The 20,844-nt window shown below is 46.1% G+C and overlaps 2 protein-coding genes and 1 long non-coding RNA gene across 6 annotated transcripts in view; 1 reads left to right on the top strand and 2 right to left on the bottom strand.

The window, feature by feature from the left end:
• On the bottom strand, window positions 1–3,624 carry htr3b (5-hydroxytryptamine (serotonin) receptor 3B). Its single transcript, XM_061804337.1, has 9 exons — window positions 3,594–3,624; window positions 3,239–3,402; window positions 3,105–3,149; window positions 2,920–3,029; window positions 2,538–2,707; window positions 1,992–2,149; window positions 822–1,032; window positions 552–746; window positions 1–266 (listed from the first exon to the last, which is right to left on the bottom strand). Exons 1-9 carry the CDS (start codon window positions 3,622–3,624, stop codon window positions 1–3), a joined length of 1,350 nt encoding a protein of 449 aa, XP_061660321.1.
• usp28 (ubiquitin specific peptidase 28) overlaps window positions 2,615–20,844 on the top strand; it is a 19,968-nt gene continuing 1,738 nt past the window's right edge. The window contains exons 1-26 of one of the 4 annotated variants that reach the window (XM_061802314.1): window positions 2,615–2,735; window positions 3,975–4,043; window positions 6,317–6,394; window positions 6,531–6,651; window positions 6,859–6,943; window positions 7,515–7,677; window positions 8,710–8,796; window positions 8,869–9,006; window positions 9,098–9,168; window positions 9,770–9,846; window positions 9,917–10,065; window positions 10,161–10,288; window positions 10,412–10,507; window positions 10,590–10,769; window positions 11,468–11,670; window positions 11,766–11,836; window positions 12,497–12,725; window positions 13,640–13,999; window positions 15,020–15,153; window positions 15,603–15,896; window positions 16,226–16,321; window positions 16,434–16,612; window positions 18,184–18,262; window positions 18,442–18,521; window positions 18,619–18,742; window positions 19,496–19,694. In XM_061802314.1, coding sequence (XP_061658298.1) covers window positions 6,326–6,394; window positions 6,531–6,651; window positions 6,859–6,943; window positions 7,515–7,677; window positions 8,710–8,796; window positions 8,869–9,006; window positions 9,098–9,168; window positions 9,770–9,846; window positions 9,917–10,065; window positions 10,161–10,288; window positions 10,412–10,507; window positions 10,590–10,769; window positions 11,468–11,670; window positions 11,766–11,836; window positions 12,497–12,725; window positions 13,640–13,999; window positions 15,020–15,153; window positions 15,603–15,896; window positions 16,226–16,321; window positions 16,434–16,612; window positions 18,184–18,262; window positions 18,442–18,521; window positions 18,619–18,742; window positions 19,496–19,694 — 3,412 coding nt within the window. In that variant the 5' untranslated portion in view covers window positions 2,615–2,735; window positions 3,975–4,043; window positions 6,317–6,325. Of the gene's footprint in view, window positions 2,736–3,974; window positions 4,044–4,554; window positions 4,606–6,316; window positions 6,395–6,530; window positions 6,652–6,858; window positions 6,944–7,514; window positions 7,678–8,709; window positions 8,797–8,868; window positions 9,007–9,097; window positions 9,169–9,769; window positions 9,847–9,916; window positions 10,066–10,160; window positions 10,289–10,411; window positions 10,508–10,589; window positions 10,770–11,467; window positions 11,671–11,765; window positions 11,837–12,496; window positions 12,726–13,639; window positions 14,000–15,019; window positions 15,154–15,602; window positions 15,897–16,225; window positions 16,322–16,433; window positions 16,613–18,183; window positions 18,263–18,441; window positions 18,522–18,618; window positions 18,743–19,495; window positions 19,695–20,844 lie in introns of those variants that run through there. The other 3 variants (XM_061802313.1, XM_061802311.1, XM_061802312.1) reach the window with 3 other exon arrangements.
• Window positions 19,542–20,844, bottom strand: part of LOC133491345 (uncharacterized) — a 5,286-nt gene continuing 3,983 nt past the window's right edge. The window contains exon 4 of the long non-coding RNA XR_009792389.1: window positions 19,542–19,675. This is a non-coding gene — a long non-coding RNA (uncharacterized LOC133491345). The remainder of the gene's footprint in view (window positions 19,676–20,844) is intronic.

Here is a 20,844-nt window from a genome sequence, read left to right as displayed (position 1 = left end):
TTAGGCGAAGCTCCAGCTGGCCCACAACAGCAGCAGGGACCCGGCGTACACGGCCAGAACAATCAGGTAGAGGCGGAAGAGGAAGCGGTCGAGCTTTGAGCAGAGTGCCAGCCATTCAGCCTGAGCCGAAGCCTCTGTGTCCTCCTGGGAAAAGGCCAGACGCAGGGAAACCAGCTCCCTGAGGAGCCACTCGAGGCTGGAAGGATTTTGCTCGATAGGAGTAAGCGATTCCAGGTCCTCTTCTGGTGAGGCCTCAAACTCAAAATCTAAGCACCAGATCAAGAAAGGTATTATTTAGAGATTGATGCAAATAAAGATGTTACAATCAACCGCAAGTTCTTCATTTTATCTCGACTTCACAAACAACCTGACGACTACGCTACGTTCTGACACACCTCCCCCAACCCTCTCTAGAACCAAGCACTGCACACCTCTCTACGCCCAATACTCTCCTCGAAAGTTGTATTTTCTAGTACAGTAGGTAAACAGCTAGACTCTCTGAAACCCCAGTAACTGCTGAAACAATCCACAATCTAGATCTGTAACATCACCTTGGGATTGGTTGAGCCGGTCCAGGGTTCGGGTGGAGGTCAGGGTGCTCTCTGCAAGGCCGTACTTGTCCAGCAGGCAGGCCGACACGGACATTTCCCGGAACTCCTTTTCGCTGTGGTGCAGCAGCTTCACCACCAGGATGGACTCGATCAAGCTGAGCATGAGCAGCGCCATGCACACGGCGAAAAACACACCTTCGAACACAAAGGAGCGATTTTTAATGCGAGGTCAGTTCTTCGATGTATGGAAAACGGTAATGGTACTCTTGCCTACGAGCGGGGTCGTGACAGCGGTGGCGGGCAGCTCGTCCGTCAGGTTGACTCTGAACAGGGTGTAGCCCAGCAGGGTGCTGATCTTGAAGCCAATGCGGGTGCTGCTGTCCACGGGCAGATAGAAACTCATCACGTCCACCATCATGAGGAAGATGCTGGGGATGAGGAGGCCCACCACGTACAGCAGCGGCCGCCTTCGGATCAAAACCTGGACCACAAAATAAGCTACTAGGAACCCTTTGACAGCTCAGATCAAGACCTACAATAGCCGCTCATTCGCTACATCAAGAAACAGTATTTAGTTCCTTGAATTTGAGTGACAATGGACAACACGAGCGCAAAATAAATCATTTGGTTTCAGAAGATAACGACAAGGATTTTATTTGCCCTTCAAATTTGTAGCAATAAAAGACTGCAAGCCTCATTTGTAATCGACGCTACCAGCTTTTAATTTAATAGCTATTAATTCAACAAAACATTTCAAACCGGCTTTATGATTTGCAGTGGTCACGTATCGGCTCAGATGAGATTGTGCAAGAGCCGCCGAGCAGTAATATTGAACATCATCAACCGAAGCCGTGCATTGTCCCGTTAAACGTGTTCTGAGGAAAGGTCGCGCAGGGGGACAGTTATTTACTGACGATACTGAATTAAAAAGAAACGCCTTTGTCTAAAAGAAATGCTCGCTAATACTCAGCGATCCGTGAAGTTCTCCTTCATCGAACAGCCCTCGGCTCCTTTGAGCTGCATGAATAGCAGCCGAGCCAGCGTTCCACCTGCAAAAGCGCTCTTGCCTCGCCGCTAACAAGACGTCCATTGATCAGGCAGCCGCTGAGACAGTCTCATTATGGTCGCTCGCCCTTTCCCTGTCTATCAGAGCCCCTCTTATTCTTGCCGCCCGCAAACGGACCGAGCCTCATCATTTGCCGTTAGCCCGCTGGCCGGCCTTTGACGCTTGACGGTTGTTCTGCGCGCACTCTCAAAAGTAGATTTGCTGTGACTTGAAGGGGCGCGTACATTGGACTCAAACGCTGAAGCCCGAGTGCGGATCTCAAGTGCGTAATTACGATTCCCCACTTGCAAAGGAAGCATATGTCAATATGTATTATTCTTTATGGTGCTGATGGCATTAAAAGGGCCATAAAACATGTTTCTAACAGGACATACGTGGAAGCAAACGTGGGCGTAGTCTGCGTCATCCTGCTGCAGGCGCCAGTAGCGTGACGGAATGGACAGCAGCTCCCACTCGCCGTCATTCATGAACTCCCTCTGATCGTTAGCGATGGCCTCGGCGCTCCGCCACAGCGCCAGGTCGATTTCCTCCACTGAAGACGACCGCGAGCGAGAGGCGATCGAGGGTGATGACGGAACGGAGGCAAGGAGACACGAGGAAGGTTTTACTAGGTCCTCCACTTTCTATTTAATTCATACAAAATAACAACAACTGTTCCGAGCTGCCAAGAAAACCTTCATTCACTGTGTAGGCAATCTCTTCATAAATAATGTTAATAATTAGACTTCAATAGACACTAGTTAAAATGTTTGATGACACTGAATGGCTCCACCTAGCACAGCTAGTGGCGCTCTGCACCGACTCGGTTATAAAATGCTTCCTTTCGAAGTATGTGCTCCGGATTGTAGTTTTAGCTTTGGGCGTTTTCGTTGCAGTCCGCAGCACTTTGAGCGTTGGCGTCGTGTCGATTGAGAGCCCACCTGAGTGGAGCCAACTGCGGAAGGTGAGGCTGCAGTTCTGCCTGTCAAAGGGAAAGGCGTACATCTCCAGGCTGCAGGCCAGGACCACCTGCATGGGCCGGTAGTTCTTCACACGGCCCGACGAGTTGACGTAGACGTAAGGGATGGCCGCCGACCCGCCCTCGTCGACGCTGGAGGGTGAGTCGGGGAAGAGAGAAGGTGAGAGCCTCGCACTCGGACAGAATTTTGATCCGGTCGGTTATGTAACTGGTCGTCCATTTTGGCAGCTCCCTTGGTCAAATTGTTTGTCATAGAAATAGCAACGCTCAATTTCTAAAACTGTACGATACAACCTACGATACATGATCCAAGTGGACATTCTTTACGACTGCTCTCGACGTACAGTTCATTAACGATGATATCGGGAATCCAGATGGCGTCAGATGACAGCGAAATCTCATTGATGCCGTCAAATTCGGCCGGGTCCCAAACCAGAAACTCATCGGTCCAGATCTGAACAAACAAGATGAGGATTGATCAAAACATGATTGTTTATCTACAATTCATGTCAATATGTCACTAAATTACCTGCCTGTACCAAATACTTGTGGTAATAGTCTGCGTTTTTGAATCCTGAAACAAAACCAGAACTTTTTTGCCTCTGAAGCCAAAGGTCACAACAAGCCGAAAAGATTTGATCAACAGGGCTCGTGAGTATTTACCACATCAAGGACCGACTGCAATATCAAGTCAACGTAGACGGTGGTGGCGCTGGTCCAGTTGTGGACGGGACGAACTCCGCAGTCATATTTCCTCAGGAGCGCTCTTGTCACTTGATTCAATGGCGACCTTTTGGGCTTCTCCGGAACGCTTTCAGCTATGTGGCCTGCGAGACGCGTCCGCGGCGCGATCAAATTAGCGTTTGCGTGCCAAACGTGGCCATTTTTGACTCATTCTGTGCTGGCACGGCCCCGCGAAAGTCGATCGACGCCATGGGTTTTAAAAAAAAAATACTGCTCATGCAGAATTTATTTCGTTTTACATGACTGTATTTCAATAAAAAGAACAACATCTTACCTGACAATAGCAGTAACCAAATGACAGACATTGAGCTTGAAATCCTTCTTCTTTCTCCTTTGTTTAACGTTTTAACGACCAAAGTATCCTCGGTTGTATCAAATAGAAGCCCGGGCGGTGCGAAATGAAGAGCCACGACACAGACCGGGATAGTGTGGACATTTTTTTTTTTTTTTTGCTTTTTCCGATATTGATCTTCACCTACCCGAGTAAGCTGATACCGCCCATAGAATAATGAAACGCGTGAGAGTAGATGCCCGTCAAAAGTCCCATCACAGACGCTCGCGAGTATGAACTGAATAAAAATGTGCTAGCTATATTCTTGCAGGATTACAAGTTTATTCTAGTAACACAGGAACTTCATTCTTGTTTACATTACAGAATCATAATCTATTCATTGTCCGGTGAAGGGAAATTGGTGTTGCGGCAAGAATACACAAAAAACACAAGGTAAACAATGACAAAATTTCCTCAAATAAAAGTCTTAAAGTCTGACATAAACACAATAAAAGATGACTGATGCATGCCAGACCATATTCTTGTAACATTACCGCTTAATTCTGTGAATTTTTTTAACATGACAACTTTTAGCAGCATTGCGACTTTTCTCTAAAGATTATTATTACCATTATTTTTAAATTTCATCACATACGGGACAGCTGATAGAAAACCCGAAGACCTCAAGGGCACTTTTGAGTGGCACCATGCGCGTGTGCACTTCCCACAGCACCCCTCCCCGTCAATCACGTCGCCCGTGCGCGCGCACGTCCGATTCCACCCCCTGCTGGGGCGTGCGCGCGCGCGCGCACCGCACACCGACGAGGCGAGCGCGCGCGTGCGGGTCTCTGCTCTCTGGCTGGCTGCGTGTGCCCGATGGAGTGGCAGTGACTCCGCGCTCCAGGCTGAAATTCGAAAACGGGAAGAAATTCGCCTTCGCTTTTTTTTTTTTTTTTTTTTTTTTTTTGCAATGAGAGCCGAAGAGGGCGAAAATGGAGAAAACTCAGCCAACTCGGTGAGCGCAAAACCAAACAAATAAGTCAAAAAAATGGACGACGGGGGTGTTCTTAGCGTGAAATCCCGTGGGGGACCGACTAACCCGGGCGAACACTAACCCTTCTGTGTTGTTGGGTGGCCGTCTCACTAAACTCCGTCGACAGTACGAGCTGGGTTATGTTGACCTTTTTCCCATATACAAAAGCATCATATGAGAGGGGAAAAACTTACACTTTCATCTGAATAAAGGGGATTTTTTTAAATATTCCATAAAAGTACATTAAATTATATATACAGTAATTTATCATACCTCATTGCTTTTTTTTTTTTTTTTTTTTTTTTTTGCTGTAGATCTAAGTGTTATGTTTTCAATTGAGCTCAAATTGTAATGTTAATACTATATGGTAAATTCAACAAGTCACCAAAACATTTTACTGTGAAGAAACCTATGAACAGTCTGGCTGTATTTTTTTTGTGAACCCCCGAGTGACGTCTCTTGCAGTGTTCTAGGTTGTCAAACCTAAATATTTTTAATTTACGCCACCCAAAGCGGCGGCGTGCGTCAGTGCGCTTGTGTTTGTGTGCGAGAGATCAGGGAGAAGGCGAGTCGCAGCGGGTCAGTGATGGAGTTCTGCTGGCATGCCGAGCGGAATGATAAACAGAAGCCTGTCCTATCCATGTCAGCAGCTTAAAATAGAGGCTCACCAAGGGGCTCTCAGATACTGTATACCCCCCGGATGCCATATAAGTCTGGGCCCCCTGCTCTTGGCTTTCTGTATGTTTGTGTGCGCTCGTGTGATGCATCCACCTGCTGTTGCAGCGACGGGCTGAATATAGCTCGTCACACTCAGCGCGCCACCCCCAGTTTGTATTTAAATGCTTTGTGTCCACAATGGTGAAAACACGCTCCACAGTTTGTTTGTTCTCTCTTTTACATGAGAGTCAACCAGAGTGGATCTCATTAGCATGTCGCATTTGTTAAGCATCGACTCATATCGCGGGTAGGAATCATTTTTCCCAAACATACATAAGCGTTATCTGCCACTCAGGACAGTGACTTGATTCTGTTTGTGCTCTTGAACCGGTCCAAGTCTCGGCCTCGTATGACAATGGCAGTTTGGCATTTGGGCATTTGTCATGCCCGTGTGCGTCACGGGCTTCAAGTGTGCCTCACATGAGGCGTCGTCATGCTTTGCATGCGTCCTGATGGTTTTCAGGCAGGCAAGCGGGAAAGGGAAAGGAACGCTGGGCGAAAAGTCCTTGGTCAAGACAAGTTTCGGTGATTTCAATGTTGCTCCTTTAAATATTGATAAGTAATGAATACATCGTGAGAAGGTTGAACACGAGCCACACCGAGATGCTGCTTGACTTCCTTTTTTCAATCATAAAAATGGTAATATTCCACGTTTATGATATTATCAGGGTTTCACCGATTTGGACACAGCGCGGGTTCCTTTTGTGTTTGGTCTGATGAAACCAAGGTTGGACTTGAACAGGGGTGTGTAGACATTTTATAGCCACCACATCTCGCCTTTTTAACTGCTAAAAAGAATTTCAGCGCTGTAAAACGTGAACATTTATGGACACAGTTATGAAGACCATTAATTGACTGAGGGTAATGAATTGATCAATCATAATTCCTCAGCCTCAAGTAATTTTGGACATTTTTTTTATCTCTATAATGCAATAAGTCCTAAAGTCAAGCCTAGCTTATTGTTTTGTTTCCTTAGCAGACTGAGATGCTCATCAACCAGCTGAGGGAGATCACCGGCATCCAGGATCCACAGATCCTCTGCAGAGCGTTGAAAGTAAGTCAGAGCGTTTGATACTCATCGTTTATTGGATGTCACGAGAGTGAAGTCAAGTGAAGTGTCCTTGCGCACGTATGCAGACAGAGTACGTGGCCTGGATCTTTTCCTGCCTTATCTCCCTGCCGCCTTTCAGGCCTGTCGGGGTGACATCGGACACGCCGTCGGACTGCTGACAAGTCAGCCGACGGAGGCCGGGGATGCCGGAGAACCGCGAGAGTCCGGGACACCCGCAGGGGCCTGGGAAGGACAAAAAGGTAGGACAATTTGTCTGTTAGGAGGGAAAGCCTTTATTGGTATGTATTTTGCCTTTTTTTTTTTAAAGAGTTGACTAGAAAAGTATCCCCCAATTAGTTTCAAAATGATGTCGTGGTGGTTACTGATGTTCCACTGTGTGTCACATGGAATCCCTTTAGCAAAATGGTGGCATAATATTGATGATTATGAAGATGTTCTTTCTTCAGGTGTTCATGATGAGCTGCAAACGGCCATCGAGCTGAGCCTGCAGGAGTCCCAGAAGGTTCAGGAAGAGGAGAAAGAGCTCCACCGGTACCAGCTTTTTTCTTCCCCCAGTTTCTATCGCATCCAACCCAAACACACTGTTGTCTTCATTCCGTGAATCCTTTCTATTTGCGGGGGGATAAGGACCGAGCCCTGCCACAAAATGGTGGCAAAGCACTCAAAACGGAGAGGCTCATAAAAGAAGAACATTAACTCTGTATAGTGTTTGGATTGATTTTTTTATTTATTTTTTACTGTGATTGGTAACAATACCCACAAAGAATCATCAGCACGGCATCAACACCGTGCATCTTGCATGTACACAATCATGAAACCGTGTTGCATTAACGACTGCATTCAGTCGTTCAATCGTGTGACAAAACAAACCACCTTCGCATGCGGCTTATAAGAGCTGCATAGTCGCCACATTAACACGCGAGCGCAAACTTACCTTACATCATAAATGGAAAAACAAGCGCGCACAAGCACTCCATGCAAAAAACAGAGCATAAGTTCCAAAGAAATTACACTAATGGGTGAATGGCCAACCACGAATATGTTTGGGTGGGCCCTACATGTCGTATCCATGTTTTTCGTGCATGCTCCGATCTCCCGACAGTGCTCTGGAGGCCAGCGCCGAGGAGAACTCAGCGAGGAGTAAGAGGAAGCGGTGCGAGGCCCAGAGCGACATGAGCAGCCCCGCGGACTGGATCCGCAAGGAAGACTGGCCCGTCGGCATTCGCAACGTGGGCAACACCTGCTGGTTCAGCGCCGTCATCCAGGTGAGGCGACACTCGCTCTTGTCTGTCACCAAAACGCCGAGTGCTGAGCTCGCTGAACATCCCCCACCTGTTCGTTCCCTAAACAGCTCTGGAACGTGGCTCCAGCAATATTTATAAACTCGGACTTTCCCTTTTTCCAACATCTCTAATTTTGTAGTCCGAGATTTCAAATATTTATAAAAATTAACACATTTGCTTTAAGATCACCATGATACATTTGTAAATGATAAAGTGTAACCTCAAGTACCTTCTGTGATAAAAGTCAGATTGTGAGCAGAGTGTTATAAATTGATCATTTGTTGTTGTAATGAAGGAAGAATAACTATAGACGACCTTCCTCGTCTGTCGATATGGAAAAAGTAAAAAAGTTGATCAGAAAGCAACACACACTATAACTACATTTGAGGGCGCCTATCGTAACACCCCCATTTGCGCTAATATTATCTTGAGCATTTGAAATACACAACTTCATCTTAATCTCGTTGCCATCGAAGCGAGGGTTGTAGATTCAACAGAGGCGAATGTGATCTCCCAAAAATGTAATTACACAATTAAATTAGAGCCAAAGTGACCGCATGATTCACTCGGCAGCTCTCGTTATCCTCCGTGGCCAACGCTGAGTGTAACCATGAGATCAGACTGCATGAATTTCCCACTCAAATGTTATCAGGAGACTCATAAGTGCTTGACGCCGGTCGCATCATTGTGACACATAAGACTAATTGTTCCTGCATGGGAAACACACGTGGGGGGCTAAAAGGAAAGCACCTTAATGCATGTGAAAAGGGACATTAAAACTTAGTTAGTACTGTCCTGTAGCATCAGGGGAGTCATTGTCCTCTCAGAAAAGAATTAACAGGGTGGTGCCACAAGGTAGCAGTAAGGACTGAAACAACAGCGAGCGGCAGTTTTGTGTAATACTGGCAAGCTAGCAAGTGGCCATCAAATCATACCTGCCTTGGCAGAGGTAATAACTACATAGTAATAGTAGTAATAAGCAAAGTTACCTCAATCGGACTTTTTGTGTTGCAGTCGCTCTTCCACCTGCCTGTGTTTAAAAGGCTGGTACTCAACTACCGTCTGTCGGAGCAAATCCTGAACAGGTGTAAGAGCCACGCGGTGAGTGTCTTCATCATCATCACCATCATCAGACAGATGGCTGAAGTGTGACTGTGGACTTTCGGCTAACAGGACAAGAGGAACATCGCCTTCATGCAGGAGCTGCGCTGCCTCTTCGCCCTCATGGTGGGCTCCACGCGCAGGTTCGTCGACCCCTCTGCTGCCGTAGAGTTACTGCGAGAGGCCTTTAGGACCAGCGAGGCCCAGCAGGTACGACACACGCAAGAGTCGAGTCAATTATTTGCACATAGGCGGAATGCCAACTTTTGTTTGATTTTTTTTTTCCCCCATATATTTTCAGGACGTGAGCGAGTTCTCCCACAAACTGCTCGACTGGCTCGAAGACGCCTTTCAGCTGGCGGCCAATGGAGAGTAAGTCCAAAGAGTAGATTAGCGACTGCAGTGAACAGCCCCCGTTCATCCGATCATGTCCCGGACCCTCCTTCTATGGCTGAAATTCCACGATGTGGAGATACCACATGAACACTTTAGTTTGCTTTTACACCCCCCGCGCGCTTTATTTGACCTATTAAAAACACGTACCATAAAAAAAAGCATAAAATGTATCAAAAATATTGTTTGTAGGGAAGATTTGTTTCTATAGAAAGCGAGAGAAAATACATAGCTCTTTGTCACAACATTAAAATACAAAACTTTGACGTGAGTGTCGGCGTGAGCTGTGGTCAACAGCAGCACCGGCACAATTGTGCTTATTGTGTATGTTTTTTACTGTTCTCTCGGCGATCAACAACAGCAGAAAACTGCATCCGTTTCTGTGACTCCCCTTTGCCACTCGCGAGGACATTACAAGATTTACTGTATTCTGTAAAACCAACAAAGAAAAAGATCACTATAAACTGCAGATTTCCGCAATATCGCAGGGATTTCCACAAAAAAAAAGTCTGCGAACATAATGGGATCATATTGCATCGCTTTAATTGAATGTAACTATATAACGTGTTTTTGGTTTCAGCAACGCAGCAGACAAACAACACAACCCCATGGTCCAGCTTTTCTATGGCACCTTTGTGACCGAGCGGAAGCACGAGGGTACGTGCGAACTTCAGTTGCAGAGTCGCGACCACAACGCAACCGCTCATATCTACGGGTGTCCGTTCAGGTCAGGTCTCATATAACATTGAGCAGTTCGGCCAGTACCCTTTACAAGTGAACGGCTTCAACAACCTGGATGAGTGCCTGGAAGGCGCCATGGTGGAGAGGGAGATCGAGTCACTCCACGCGGAGCACAGCGCTCCACCTGGTCGAGAGGTCTGCCGCGTCGGGGGACTTTTATTGCGCATGTGATATGCAGTTTGTACATGTTCTGTTATTGATTTTTTTTCTTTTGTTTATTTGTTTTGCAGAGATGGTTCAAAAAGCTGCCACCCGTTTTGACGTTCGAGCTGTCCAGATTTGAGTTCAACACGCAGCTGGGCCGCCCGGAGAAGATACACAAGAAGCTGGAGTTTCCACAAATCATCTACATGGACAGGTGATTATTTTGGAAGGGAAAATAAACGGGTAATCATATACAGTCAGTTCATAATGTTCACACAGTACGACAGGATTGACTGCAAAGAAAAGAAAAAGCTTTTCAAAGATCATTTTTGAACAGATATCTTCACAAAAACCTGACGTGCACACATGAGAGGAGAGGAGAAGTGAAAAAACTGAAGGAGCAGCTTGCAGCTCTTCAACAGAAACTGGAATGGTAAAGTAGAGATCCTGGCGTTAAATCTGTCCCCCCACCCACTAGCAGTACCCCTTCAAGGCATTCCCTGTGTTTTCCATAGCTACAAAAAATACGGCTCGGGACCCAACAAGTTCCCTCTTGCGGACATGCTGCAATTTGTCTTAGAATTCGCCTCGACCAAGCCCTCCGCCGTTTCCCCTGCCGAAGACGCCCGGCCACCTTCGGCTTCACCCCCTCCTCCCTGCCACCCGCTCAGCGAGGCGGCCGCCCGAGAGGACAGGTGAGCAGGTTCTCACTGGAAATCGCAGAATTCAAGCTATAATTTCACAGGGGGGGGGAGTCACTGATGGTGTAGTGGTACATGATCGATTCCCGCTCAGTGATGGTGTCAATATCTGCCCTGCGACTGGCTAGCGACCAGTACAGGGTGTAGTCTGCCTTTCGCCAGAAGCTAGCTGGGATAGGCTCCAGCTTTTCCGTGACCCTTGTGAGGATAAGCAGCTTGGCAGATGGATGGATGGATAATTTCACAGATGTTACAGTCCAAAATGTGAACTTTTGCAACTGAGTCCAAGAGAAAAAGTAATACATACAATAGATGTGTCACATTTCATCACTGCTACTAACCTGAATATTTTAGTGAACAATATTTCCAGTAAATTACCATTTATATCAAGTAAAAGTGGAATTTAACACAAAATAACTGCTTATTATAGAGACATTCAAAGAAACGTCAATAAGTTGACATAAGATGACTCACTACACCAGTACCAGACACAGCAGTGTCTGGTATGTGCAAAATCTTTGGTGGGGGGCAACAATCCGCCCCAAAAATATGCTAGAAAAAGGCTTTTCAATTGAAATCATGACATGTAGTGTTTGGAATGGGCTCCGGCTCGGCCGTGACCCGAATGAGGACAAGCGCTATGGAAAAAGGATGCCCGGGTAGTTGGATAATGCCAATATTTCTCCCCTCAGTGAGCCAGCAGATGCAGCAGAAGAAGAGGAGGGTCTGGTGTCCAGCTGCCAGCGTACCCCAATATACAAACCCTTCACCCAGTGCCGACACACCGCCGACTGCCCACCCCATCCGGCCCCCCACAGCATCACCGAGGAGGAGGTGCACTTTGTCAAAGGCTGTCTCCAGCGATGGAGGACGGAAGTGGAGAACGACATCAGCGGTACTCAGCGAGTCTTTGGAAGTTGCGCCGTGCTCGTCGCAATCAGTCACTTGGATTAACCGCCTCCGCGCTCGTGTGTTGTTTTGCCGCCGCAGAGCTAAAGGCCAACATTGACAGGCTTACTCAGACGCTGGAGGGCATGTACTCAGACAACAGCCTCTGCCAGGTAAAGTTTGCACGACTCCCTCGGTCACACGGTTTAGTGCAATTGTATACAAGGCCCACATCACGTTCAGGTATTGACTTTTATCTGGAATATACTGTCTGCACTTAGAGCGACATCAAGGGACACTTTTTAATGATCTCCCTGGGGGTAAATTTCATTTCTACTGTTTTGTTTTTTAATCATTATTTTGCTAAAGGCAACACGTGGGGCGACTGGTTAGCAAATCCGCCTCACAGTTCTGAGTTCTCCGGGTTCAAATCCGGTTTGGAGTTTGCATGTTCTCCCCGTGCTTGTGTCGGTTTTTGTCTGGGTACTCCAGTTTCCCCTACACATCCTAAAAACGTGCACGCTACATACACTGAAGTCTCTAAATTGTCTCAAGGTGTTTCAAAATATTCCATTCATCTATTTTCCATAGTGCTTATCTGCATTGGAGCCTGTCTCAGCTGACTTCAGGCATAAAATTTGGACTTCATTCTCGCGAAATGAGATTTTCTTCGTCATTTTTAATTACTAATATATTCTCGTAATATTTGTATTTCATTCTTGCAAAATGAAAGTTTTGTTTTCACACGTAATATATGTTGTGATATTTTGTGTAAATGTACAATTTTCGGAATAATGAGGGTAATGTTGTCATGTTTGTTTGTGTTTTCTAAGGTACCCTACAGACTTCACGCCGTGCTGGTCCACGAGGGCCAGGCCTCGGCAGGCCACTACTGGGCGTACATTTACAACCACGCCAACCGGCGCTGGATGAAGTACAATGACATCAGTATCACCGAGTCCTCGTGGGAGGAGCTGGAGCGAGACTCTTTTGGCGGCATGACCAACGCCAGCGCCTACTGCCTGATGTACATCGATGACAGGCTACCCCATCTTATTACTGGTACTGGACTGCCCCCTACGGTCCCAATTGGGGTTATTTCTTCTGTATAAAACTTGGTATTCTACAGCCACGAAGACTTTGATTGCCTGTGAAATAAATGCAAAATTTAATATAGTAGATAAATATATTATATTAAATTTAAATTAAATATAATTCCTTTCAGGTTTGCTATTCTGTTAGATACATAGATCTTTAATTATGTATGTATTTAAATATAAACAGTGAAAAACAAATGATAAATGTGTGTTCACTCAAACAAGTCATAGATGATAAAATAGATACTTAATAATGAATTTAAAAATACAATGTAGATTAGTTTGTGCAGTTGCAATTTTTACAGTATTTATATGTAAATTAAAACTACAAGCACACTTGTTGACCATGTACATCAAATATGTTGAACTAAAAACTTTATATAAAAAGAGAGACACATACAAAGAATAACATTTTATGAAAATATACAATGACATAAAAAAATGATCTACATGTAAATAGCTATTAATATATAAACAACTTATAAACACATTATGAATAAAATTAGTTTTTACAAGATCACATGTAAACAGTGTATAAAAATAAAATATAAATAAATTTTAGAAAATTAAATAATAAAATCATATTTAAAAAAGATTTTAATATAGATGGATAAAATATTTTTATATATCTATTTATAACTTGTATATGTGTGTATATATATATATATATATATATATATATTTAAATGTCTAGCTTTTAAAAAACATTTACATAAAACCCATCCCATATTGTGGATGTCTTCTGGATCCAGGGAATGTCAAATTTTTTATACTTTTATGTCATTATAAACGGGTGAAAGCCTATAAAGAATTACGTCGCCGTCATAAAAAATAATTGAGGTAACTGTCAAATCCTAATAATAGCAACCTTCCGTTCAGAAGACACAGATGACGAGACGGGCCAGGTGCTGCACGGCATGGACTCGCTGCCCCCCGTCCTGAGGCGCTACGTGCACCAGGACAACCGCTGGTTCCAGCAGGAGCTCAGCGAGTGGGAGGAGCAGCTATGCCAGGCGGCGGCAGCGGCGGCGGCGGCGCCTCAGGGCGAGTCCACGCTTTCTTCCGCCGAGCCGCCCGACGCCGGCGCGGCTCACGACGCTCAGCCCTCGGCGCCCGTTGAGCCGGTGCCGCAGACGGGACCCCAGCAGACCGAGGAGTCGAGCCAGAGAGCTGCTGCTTCGGAACCAGAAGGTGAAGCCCAAAAAGAGACAGAGCCAGAATCTGGAGAACCCCCAGAAGGTTTGTATCTATTCTGAACTGTCAACGCTGAGAGGCGGCACAATGGTGCAGCTGTAAAGCGTTGGCCTTACATTTCTGGGGTCCAGGGTTCAATCCCGGCCCCGCCTGTGTGAAGTTTTAATGTTCACTCCGTGCCTGCGTGGGTTTTCTCCGGGCGCTCCGGTTTCCTCCCACATCCCTAAAATACCTTGTACGTCTCCATGTGGCCTGCACTTGGCAGGCAGCCAGTTCAGGATGTACCCCGCCTCCTGCCCGATGACAGCTGGGATAGGCTCCAGCGCTGCCCCCGACCCTCGTGAGGATAAGCGGTGAAGAAAATTGATAGAGAATTGATTATATTTTAAAGATTCGTTCTGCACTGAAAATTGTTCAATATAATTTGTTGAAATGTAGTGCAGTAAAAATAAAGATTTTTCTCTATCATGGAGAATAATTGTGACAAATAATTGGGATTACGCTATTGTATTTGTTTTAGAATACAATTGTAAGGATATTTACATATTAGTATTAAAATTATAGATCAATTATCTAAATCTGCACCCCAATTAAATGAGTTAACAAGCCTCGAGGCATTGCCTCGAGTTTCATGTGAAAGTCTGGATAAGGCAGCACGGTGGATCAGCTGGTAAAGCGTTGGCCTCACAGTTCTGAGGTCCTGGGTTCAATCCCAGACCCGTCTCGGTGGAGTTTACATGTTCTCCCCGTGCCTGCGTGGGTTTTCTCCGGGCACTCCTGTTTTCTCCCACGTCGCAAAAATATGTCTCCATGTGCCCTGCGATTAGCTGGCAACCAGTTCAGGGTGTACCCCGCCTCCTGCCCGTTGACAGCTGGGATAGGCTCCAGCACTCCCCGTGACCCTCGTGAGGATAAGCGGCGAAGAAAATGGATGGATGGAAGTTTGGATAAAATAAATGTGACTTTGAACTGTACTGTGCCCAGCAAGGGTTCAAATTTGATGCTCATTAATGTCATTTTCAAGTCAAAATAAACATTTGTCTCATTCTTTGCCCCCCTGCAAAGAATCCGGGGTATCACCACCCCCTCAGAGTTCTGACTGCCAGGCAGACGACGGCGAGCCCTCCAAAAGCGACGCCCCGGGGTCCTACCAGCGCGACGACGACACCCTCGCAGCCGAAAAGGAGCCTGAAAGCCAGGTGTGTTAATCCCTGTAAAAACCAGCTGTTTCCCAGTTTCCCCACTACTCTCTTTCTAGATTATAGGTCACGTATTCTTGGCCCCTCGGTTCAAGGGTCCCATTTCCCCACTTAACACGGTGATTGTCATCCAGGCCGTGGTCACGTCACGCTGTCCAGATAAAGTCACGGACGTGCACACTTGGTGGAACCACATGATCTTTTTGACAGCTCAGTGGATGTTGCTCTCTATTATTGGCAAATGAAGTACAAACTATTTCTGAGTACACAAAGCCGCGCACACAACGTTCTGGTTTGCATGCTTGTGTCCTGGACACACTGTAGGTGACGGTGATGTGTCGAGAGACACGCGCGACCTGACATTGCCAAGATCTCGTTCACTTCATGTGGTTTTAAATCATGCTCCATAATTGATGGATATGCGGTCGTGTTGGTCTTCTCCACATCAGGCACCCGCTCCCGAAGTTGAGCTCAGCACTAACCCGTCACCGTCAGATCTCTCGGTGACGAAGGAAGAGCCAAAGATGGAGGAGGGCGAAGAGGGAAAAGAAGAAGCGCAAGGCGACGCTGAGGCCTCCTCCGAGGAACCTCCTCAGCACGAGGCGGATCGGGTGGACGAGGAGCCGGAGGAGCACAGGGTGCCCGCCAGACGGCGGCAGCCCGAGAACGAAGTGTCCGAGGTAGAGATCCCCAACGTCGGCAGGATCATGGTGAGGGCAGACGCTGACGGATACAATGAAGAGGTGAGCGTCAAAACTTGAGATTTGATAACAAGAAATACACGTTTATGAATCATACTGAGAAATGTAGGAAAATGTCTAAAAAGTGTGTGTGGGGTGGGCTCGGAGGGGAAGGCTTTATCGCTTCCCAAATGATCCACTGAATCTTGGACTGAAACGATTCATCAAATAATTGATTACAAAAAAGATCGATGCAAAATATAAGCCTCAAAGTTTCACATGAATTCTATTCTCTGAATCCGTGCACTAAATAAAACAAGATAACTATACTTGAAAATTACTTTTTTTTTTTTTTTGTATCTATTTATTTTTCACGTGTGCTCATGTGACAGATGATGTTGACTCCAGCCATGCAGGGGATCATCCTCGCCATTGCGAAGGCCAGACAGGCATTTGACTCCGAGGGCCCTGAGGCAGGACTCATCAAGGTGGGCCGGTCGCTCCCCCGAAGATGCCTGCAATTTATCATTTCATACTGCACCAATTTATGCAGATTGGGATCAATTCAAATTGGATTCAAAATCCAAATTCTTCCGGCAGGCTTTCCACGAGGAGTACTCCCGCTTGTACGAGCTCTCCCAGGAAGAGGCCACGCCGCGGGAGGACGCACGTCTGCAGCACGCTCTGGTTTACTTCTTCCAGAACAAAGCACCCAAACGCGTCATCGAGAGAACGCTGCTCGAGCAGTTCACTGACCGCAACCTCAGCTTCGATGACAGGTGACATATTTGCCATTGAAATTCCAGTTTGTTTGCACAATGCCCATGTAAAACAATGTATGGTCTCAGAACTACATTTTTAAAAATGATTTTCCTAAATTGCATAATTAATTTTCTAAATTATTGAGTACAGTATGGCATTTGACACCTCTTTTGGTAACTAAGAATATTACTTGAAATACAAAAATCTGAAAAATGGATAAATGAGGTAATCTGATGATGGGGAAAAATGTTTTCCGTCAAGAATGAAACATCCATCCATCCATTTTCTTTGCCGCTTATCCTCACGAGTGTTGCAGTGTGAGTTGGAGCCTATCCCAGCTGTCAACAGGCAGGAGGCGGGATACACCCTGAATTGGTTGCCAGGCCATCGCAGGGCACATAGAGACAAACAGTCGCACTCCCAATCACACCTAGGGTCAATTTATAGTGTCCAATTAATGTTGCATGTTTTTGGGATGTGGGAGGAAACAGGAGTGCCCGGGGAAAACCTACACAGGGACGGGGAAACTCCACACAGGCGGGGCCGGGATCGAACCCGGGCCCTCAGAACTGGGAGGCCACCCAATCTTTTACCAGCTGATCGACAATGCCGGTCTTAGAACTACTTTTCTTTATTATAATTTTCCTAAATTGCATACTTATTTTTTTCTCCATTTGTGTACAGTATGCCATTTGACACCTCTTTTGGTAACTAAGAATATTACTTGAAATACAAATATTTGAAATATGGGTAAATGAGATAATCTGGTAGAAAATGAGGGGAAAAAATGTTTTGCGTCAAGAATGAGACATTTTATTCAAAATTGTATGAGTCTAATTTGTGTGATCGGAAATAACAAGGAATTTTTAAATTGAGTTTTTAGGTGTTTAAATTGGCCAAAAGTGTCGATGTTCGACCCAAAAGGAACCCGTTTAATATTAACATTATATTACAGGTGTATTTAAAGAGCATAAATTGGAAATTACATAATCAGACAAAATTCTGCAACCATGGGATTTTTCATTACATTTTTTTTCATTTCATTACATTACATTCGCTATAATCGTTCAAAAAAGGAAACGAGGTGGACAAAAAGGGCCACTGTGGAGTGCAAAAGGTTTGATATATCATTTATATAATTGTGATGTATTAAACAGTAGAGTTTTGTGTGTGAAATGTATCTTGTGTAAAATCTATCTTATGTAAAATGTATTATTATTATTTTAATAATATTAAAATGTATTATTATTTATATTATTTATTAAAATTGATTTCCCTTGTCAGGATAAGTGGCTCAGAAAATGGATGGATGCATGCATGGAAATTTATTAGGGCAATAAAGAAATTTGTTCATCAGCTGAACTCATTGCAGAATGTAAAAATACTGCCATCTCGTGTCCAAATAATAACTTGCAAATCGTGGCTCCGGGGAACCCCTTGCACAATTCCTCAACGTGAGAATGTCCTCATATGGATTTTATTTGGTGCTTGTGTACCCAATGTTGTGCTCAGTAAGTAAATTGTAAAACAAAATATGTATATATATTAATTAAAAGCATCTCATGTGGTCCCTCTGTGGATCCGGCAGAGCCATCAGCATCATGAGGGAAGCCCGAGCCAAACTGCGCCTCATCAAGCCAGAGGACATGGACATGGATGAGTACCTGGTACGAGGGATTCATATCATAATGCAGCCTTTTGCACTTGCATTTTTTTACTCTTTAAACGTGTCACCTAAAGACTTGGTAGACATGCATACTATGTATAGACGACATATTTTGATAAGCGTAATCATACTGTACTTGCAAAATATTCTCTCACGCAAATATTTTGTGACGTTCCACAGCAGTGGCATGACGACTACAGAACGTTTCGAACCGTCTTTGTCTACCTCCTGACCGGATTGGAGCACTACCAGCACGGCAAGTAAGTGTGACCGCATAATCGCCGCGATGGGTCCCGTAGATCGTTTTTTTTTTTTTTTGGGGGGGGGGTTTGTGACGGTTTTTGTTTTGCATTGCAGGATGCGCGAGGCCCTGACCTACCTGGCCCACGCCTACGACGCCAACGCCGCCCTGCTGAGGAGCGGAGAGAAGCGCGGCGTGGACACGTCTCTGATTGCGTTGTACAGGAGAAAGTGTCTCACGGTGAGCGACTCTGCATTTTCCCGTGCAAACATCCACGCGGGTGACGGGGGAGGCGGTGTCACTCTCAGCTGACTTTAGGCGAGAGAACGGGGCTCACCCTGCGTTGGTCGCCGGTTCATCGGGGTTACACACGCATTCACACCTATGGGCAATTGGGGGGCTTGAAAGAACTTAACGTTCATGCTTTTGGATTGTCGAACGATGTGGGCGTACCGAGAGAACCTCCTTCAAGCACGAGTAGAATACAGTAAGGACTGGGACTCAGACCCAGAACCTCCAAACTGCGAGGCACATTCCCCAAAGGCTTCCCACAGGCAAAAGCAAAGCGCATTTCATACGTTCGGTAACTCAATGTGCTTTACAAGAAATAAAATGGAGGTCTCTTTCAGAACCCTGAACTGTTTGCCGACCAATCGCAGGGCGCATGGAGACGGACAAACCACCAATCACACTCACATTCACACCTATGGGCAATTTAGAGTGTCCAATGCACACGTTTTTGGGACGTGGGAGGAAACGGGAGTGCCCGGAGAAAACCCACGCAGGCACGATTTGAACATGCGAACTCCACACAAGCGGGGCCAGGATTTGAACCCAGGTCCTAAGAACTGGGAGGCCAACGCTCTAACCAGTTGCGCCACATTGCCGCCCACTTCTAAGCGACAACGTAAATATATTGTTTACGATGAAAGCGCTCTTGGGTACTAGCTTGAGACATGTCCATTCTGAACCGGTAACATTTCCCCTCCGCAGACCCTGAACGAAAGCGCGACGCGGCTCTTCGCCAGCGGCGACGAGTGCAAGGTGGAGGAGGGCGTGGGCATCATGGACGAGGTGGTCATCCCCTGCCTGCACCTGATGAGTCGCGAGGTGCCGCCGTCGCAGGAGGACCGTGACACCATGGAAAGCATCCGCAGCCAGTGGTGTTGCTGTCTGGGGCAAGATATGGATGGTATGATCCACAGTGGCTTGACACACCTTTTTTTTTTTTTTTTTTTTTTAAAGGTCCACTATTATGAAATGCATGAATTTTAGTATGATATTAATGGGAAAACGACAGCCGGAATGGACCACTCCGTTTTTTCACCACAAAACATGATTTTGACATATATGGCTTTTTGTAACTCCCGCCGTGAAAATCCTCTCGAGGGATTTGTTTTCGACAAGAAGCAGGAAGTGACGTACAGGGCAGTAGCACACTCAGGTGGTCTCGTCTGTTTCTACTAGTTTTACCTGCCGGAAGGTAGCTTTTTGTTCCTTCGTGTTAGCCAAAATGCCGGCTCGTTGTATTGCTAGATATTGTTCGAACACTCTGGATGATGGATGCGTTCTTCATACTTTTCAAAAAGATCCGGGGTGGCACGTCGCGGCGCCGGGCCGCGGTAGCTCATCTCTGCCGCGGAGGTGGATCAGACGGGGAGGCGGTTTGGCCACATGCGGTTTGGCCGTGATCCGCATATCATCTAAATACGTCGTCGTCACCTGCGGCTGCGGATGCCGTTGTTCACCACTGCCGGGGAGTTGGATCGGACAGGGAGGTGGTTTGTCCACATGCGGTTTGGCCGTGATCCGCATATCATCTAAATACGGCTCGAAACGATAGGCTAATATTGCAACGGTCACTTCACTCGGTTGTGAGATGTTCTCTTCTTCAAAAAGAGCTTCCGTGTCAGAACGCGTGCGTTCGTGTCCCATAGTAGGTGGCACAGCGTGTTTTCAATGGCGAATGCCTCGGTGTGACGTCACGGACAGAAGATCCAGCCAATATGGCGACCACTTGAATGTCAAACGACACTTCCGCAACTTTGCGCACGGATGACGCGTTCTCCGCTCATATTTATTTTTCCGTATGGACATTGAAGTGACTAATGTTATATGTATTTTTCATTCCAAAATCTAGAATGTTTACAAGCACGACACTTGACCTTTAAGCGGGGTAAACGTGTGCCAATTCCTCAAGGCTAGACACCAGACAAAACTGCTGTTGTTTTTGCTCTTACGGTGTGCAGTACACTCAAGACAAACCAACACGATCAATCGCGAGTCTCCTCCCTCTCCGCGCGCAGTACCAAGGCTGACCTGTCAGATGCCACATTGTGCCA

This window comes from Syngnathoides biaculeatus, chromosome 18, assembly GCF_019802595.1.
Source record: "Syngnathoides biaculeatus isolate LvHL_M chromosome 18, ASM1980259v1, whole genome shotgun sequence".
NCBI lineage: Eukaryota > Metazoa > Chordata > Actinopteri > Syngnathiformes > Syngnathidae > Syngnathoides > Syngnathoides biaculeatus.
This window is presented reverse-complemented; position numbering and strand designations above follow the sequence as displayed.

Coding starts and splice junctions, on each gene's coding strand:
- htr3b (XM_061804337.1), bottom strand. CDS start 3,624: ATGTCTGTCATTTGGTTACTGCTATTGTCAG. Junction 3,150..3,238: donor TGCAGTCGGTCCTTGATGTG/GTAAATACTCAC, acceptor GTTTTGTTTCAG/GATTCAAAAACGCAGACTAT. Junction 267..551: donor CCGGCTCAACCAATCCCAAG/GTGATGTTACAG, acceptor TCTGGTGCTTAG/ATTTTGAGTTTGAGGCCTCA.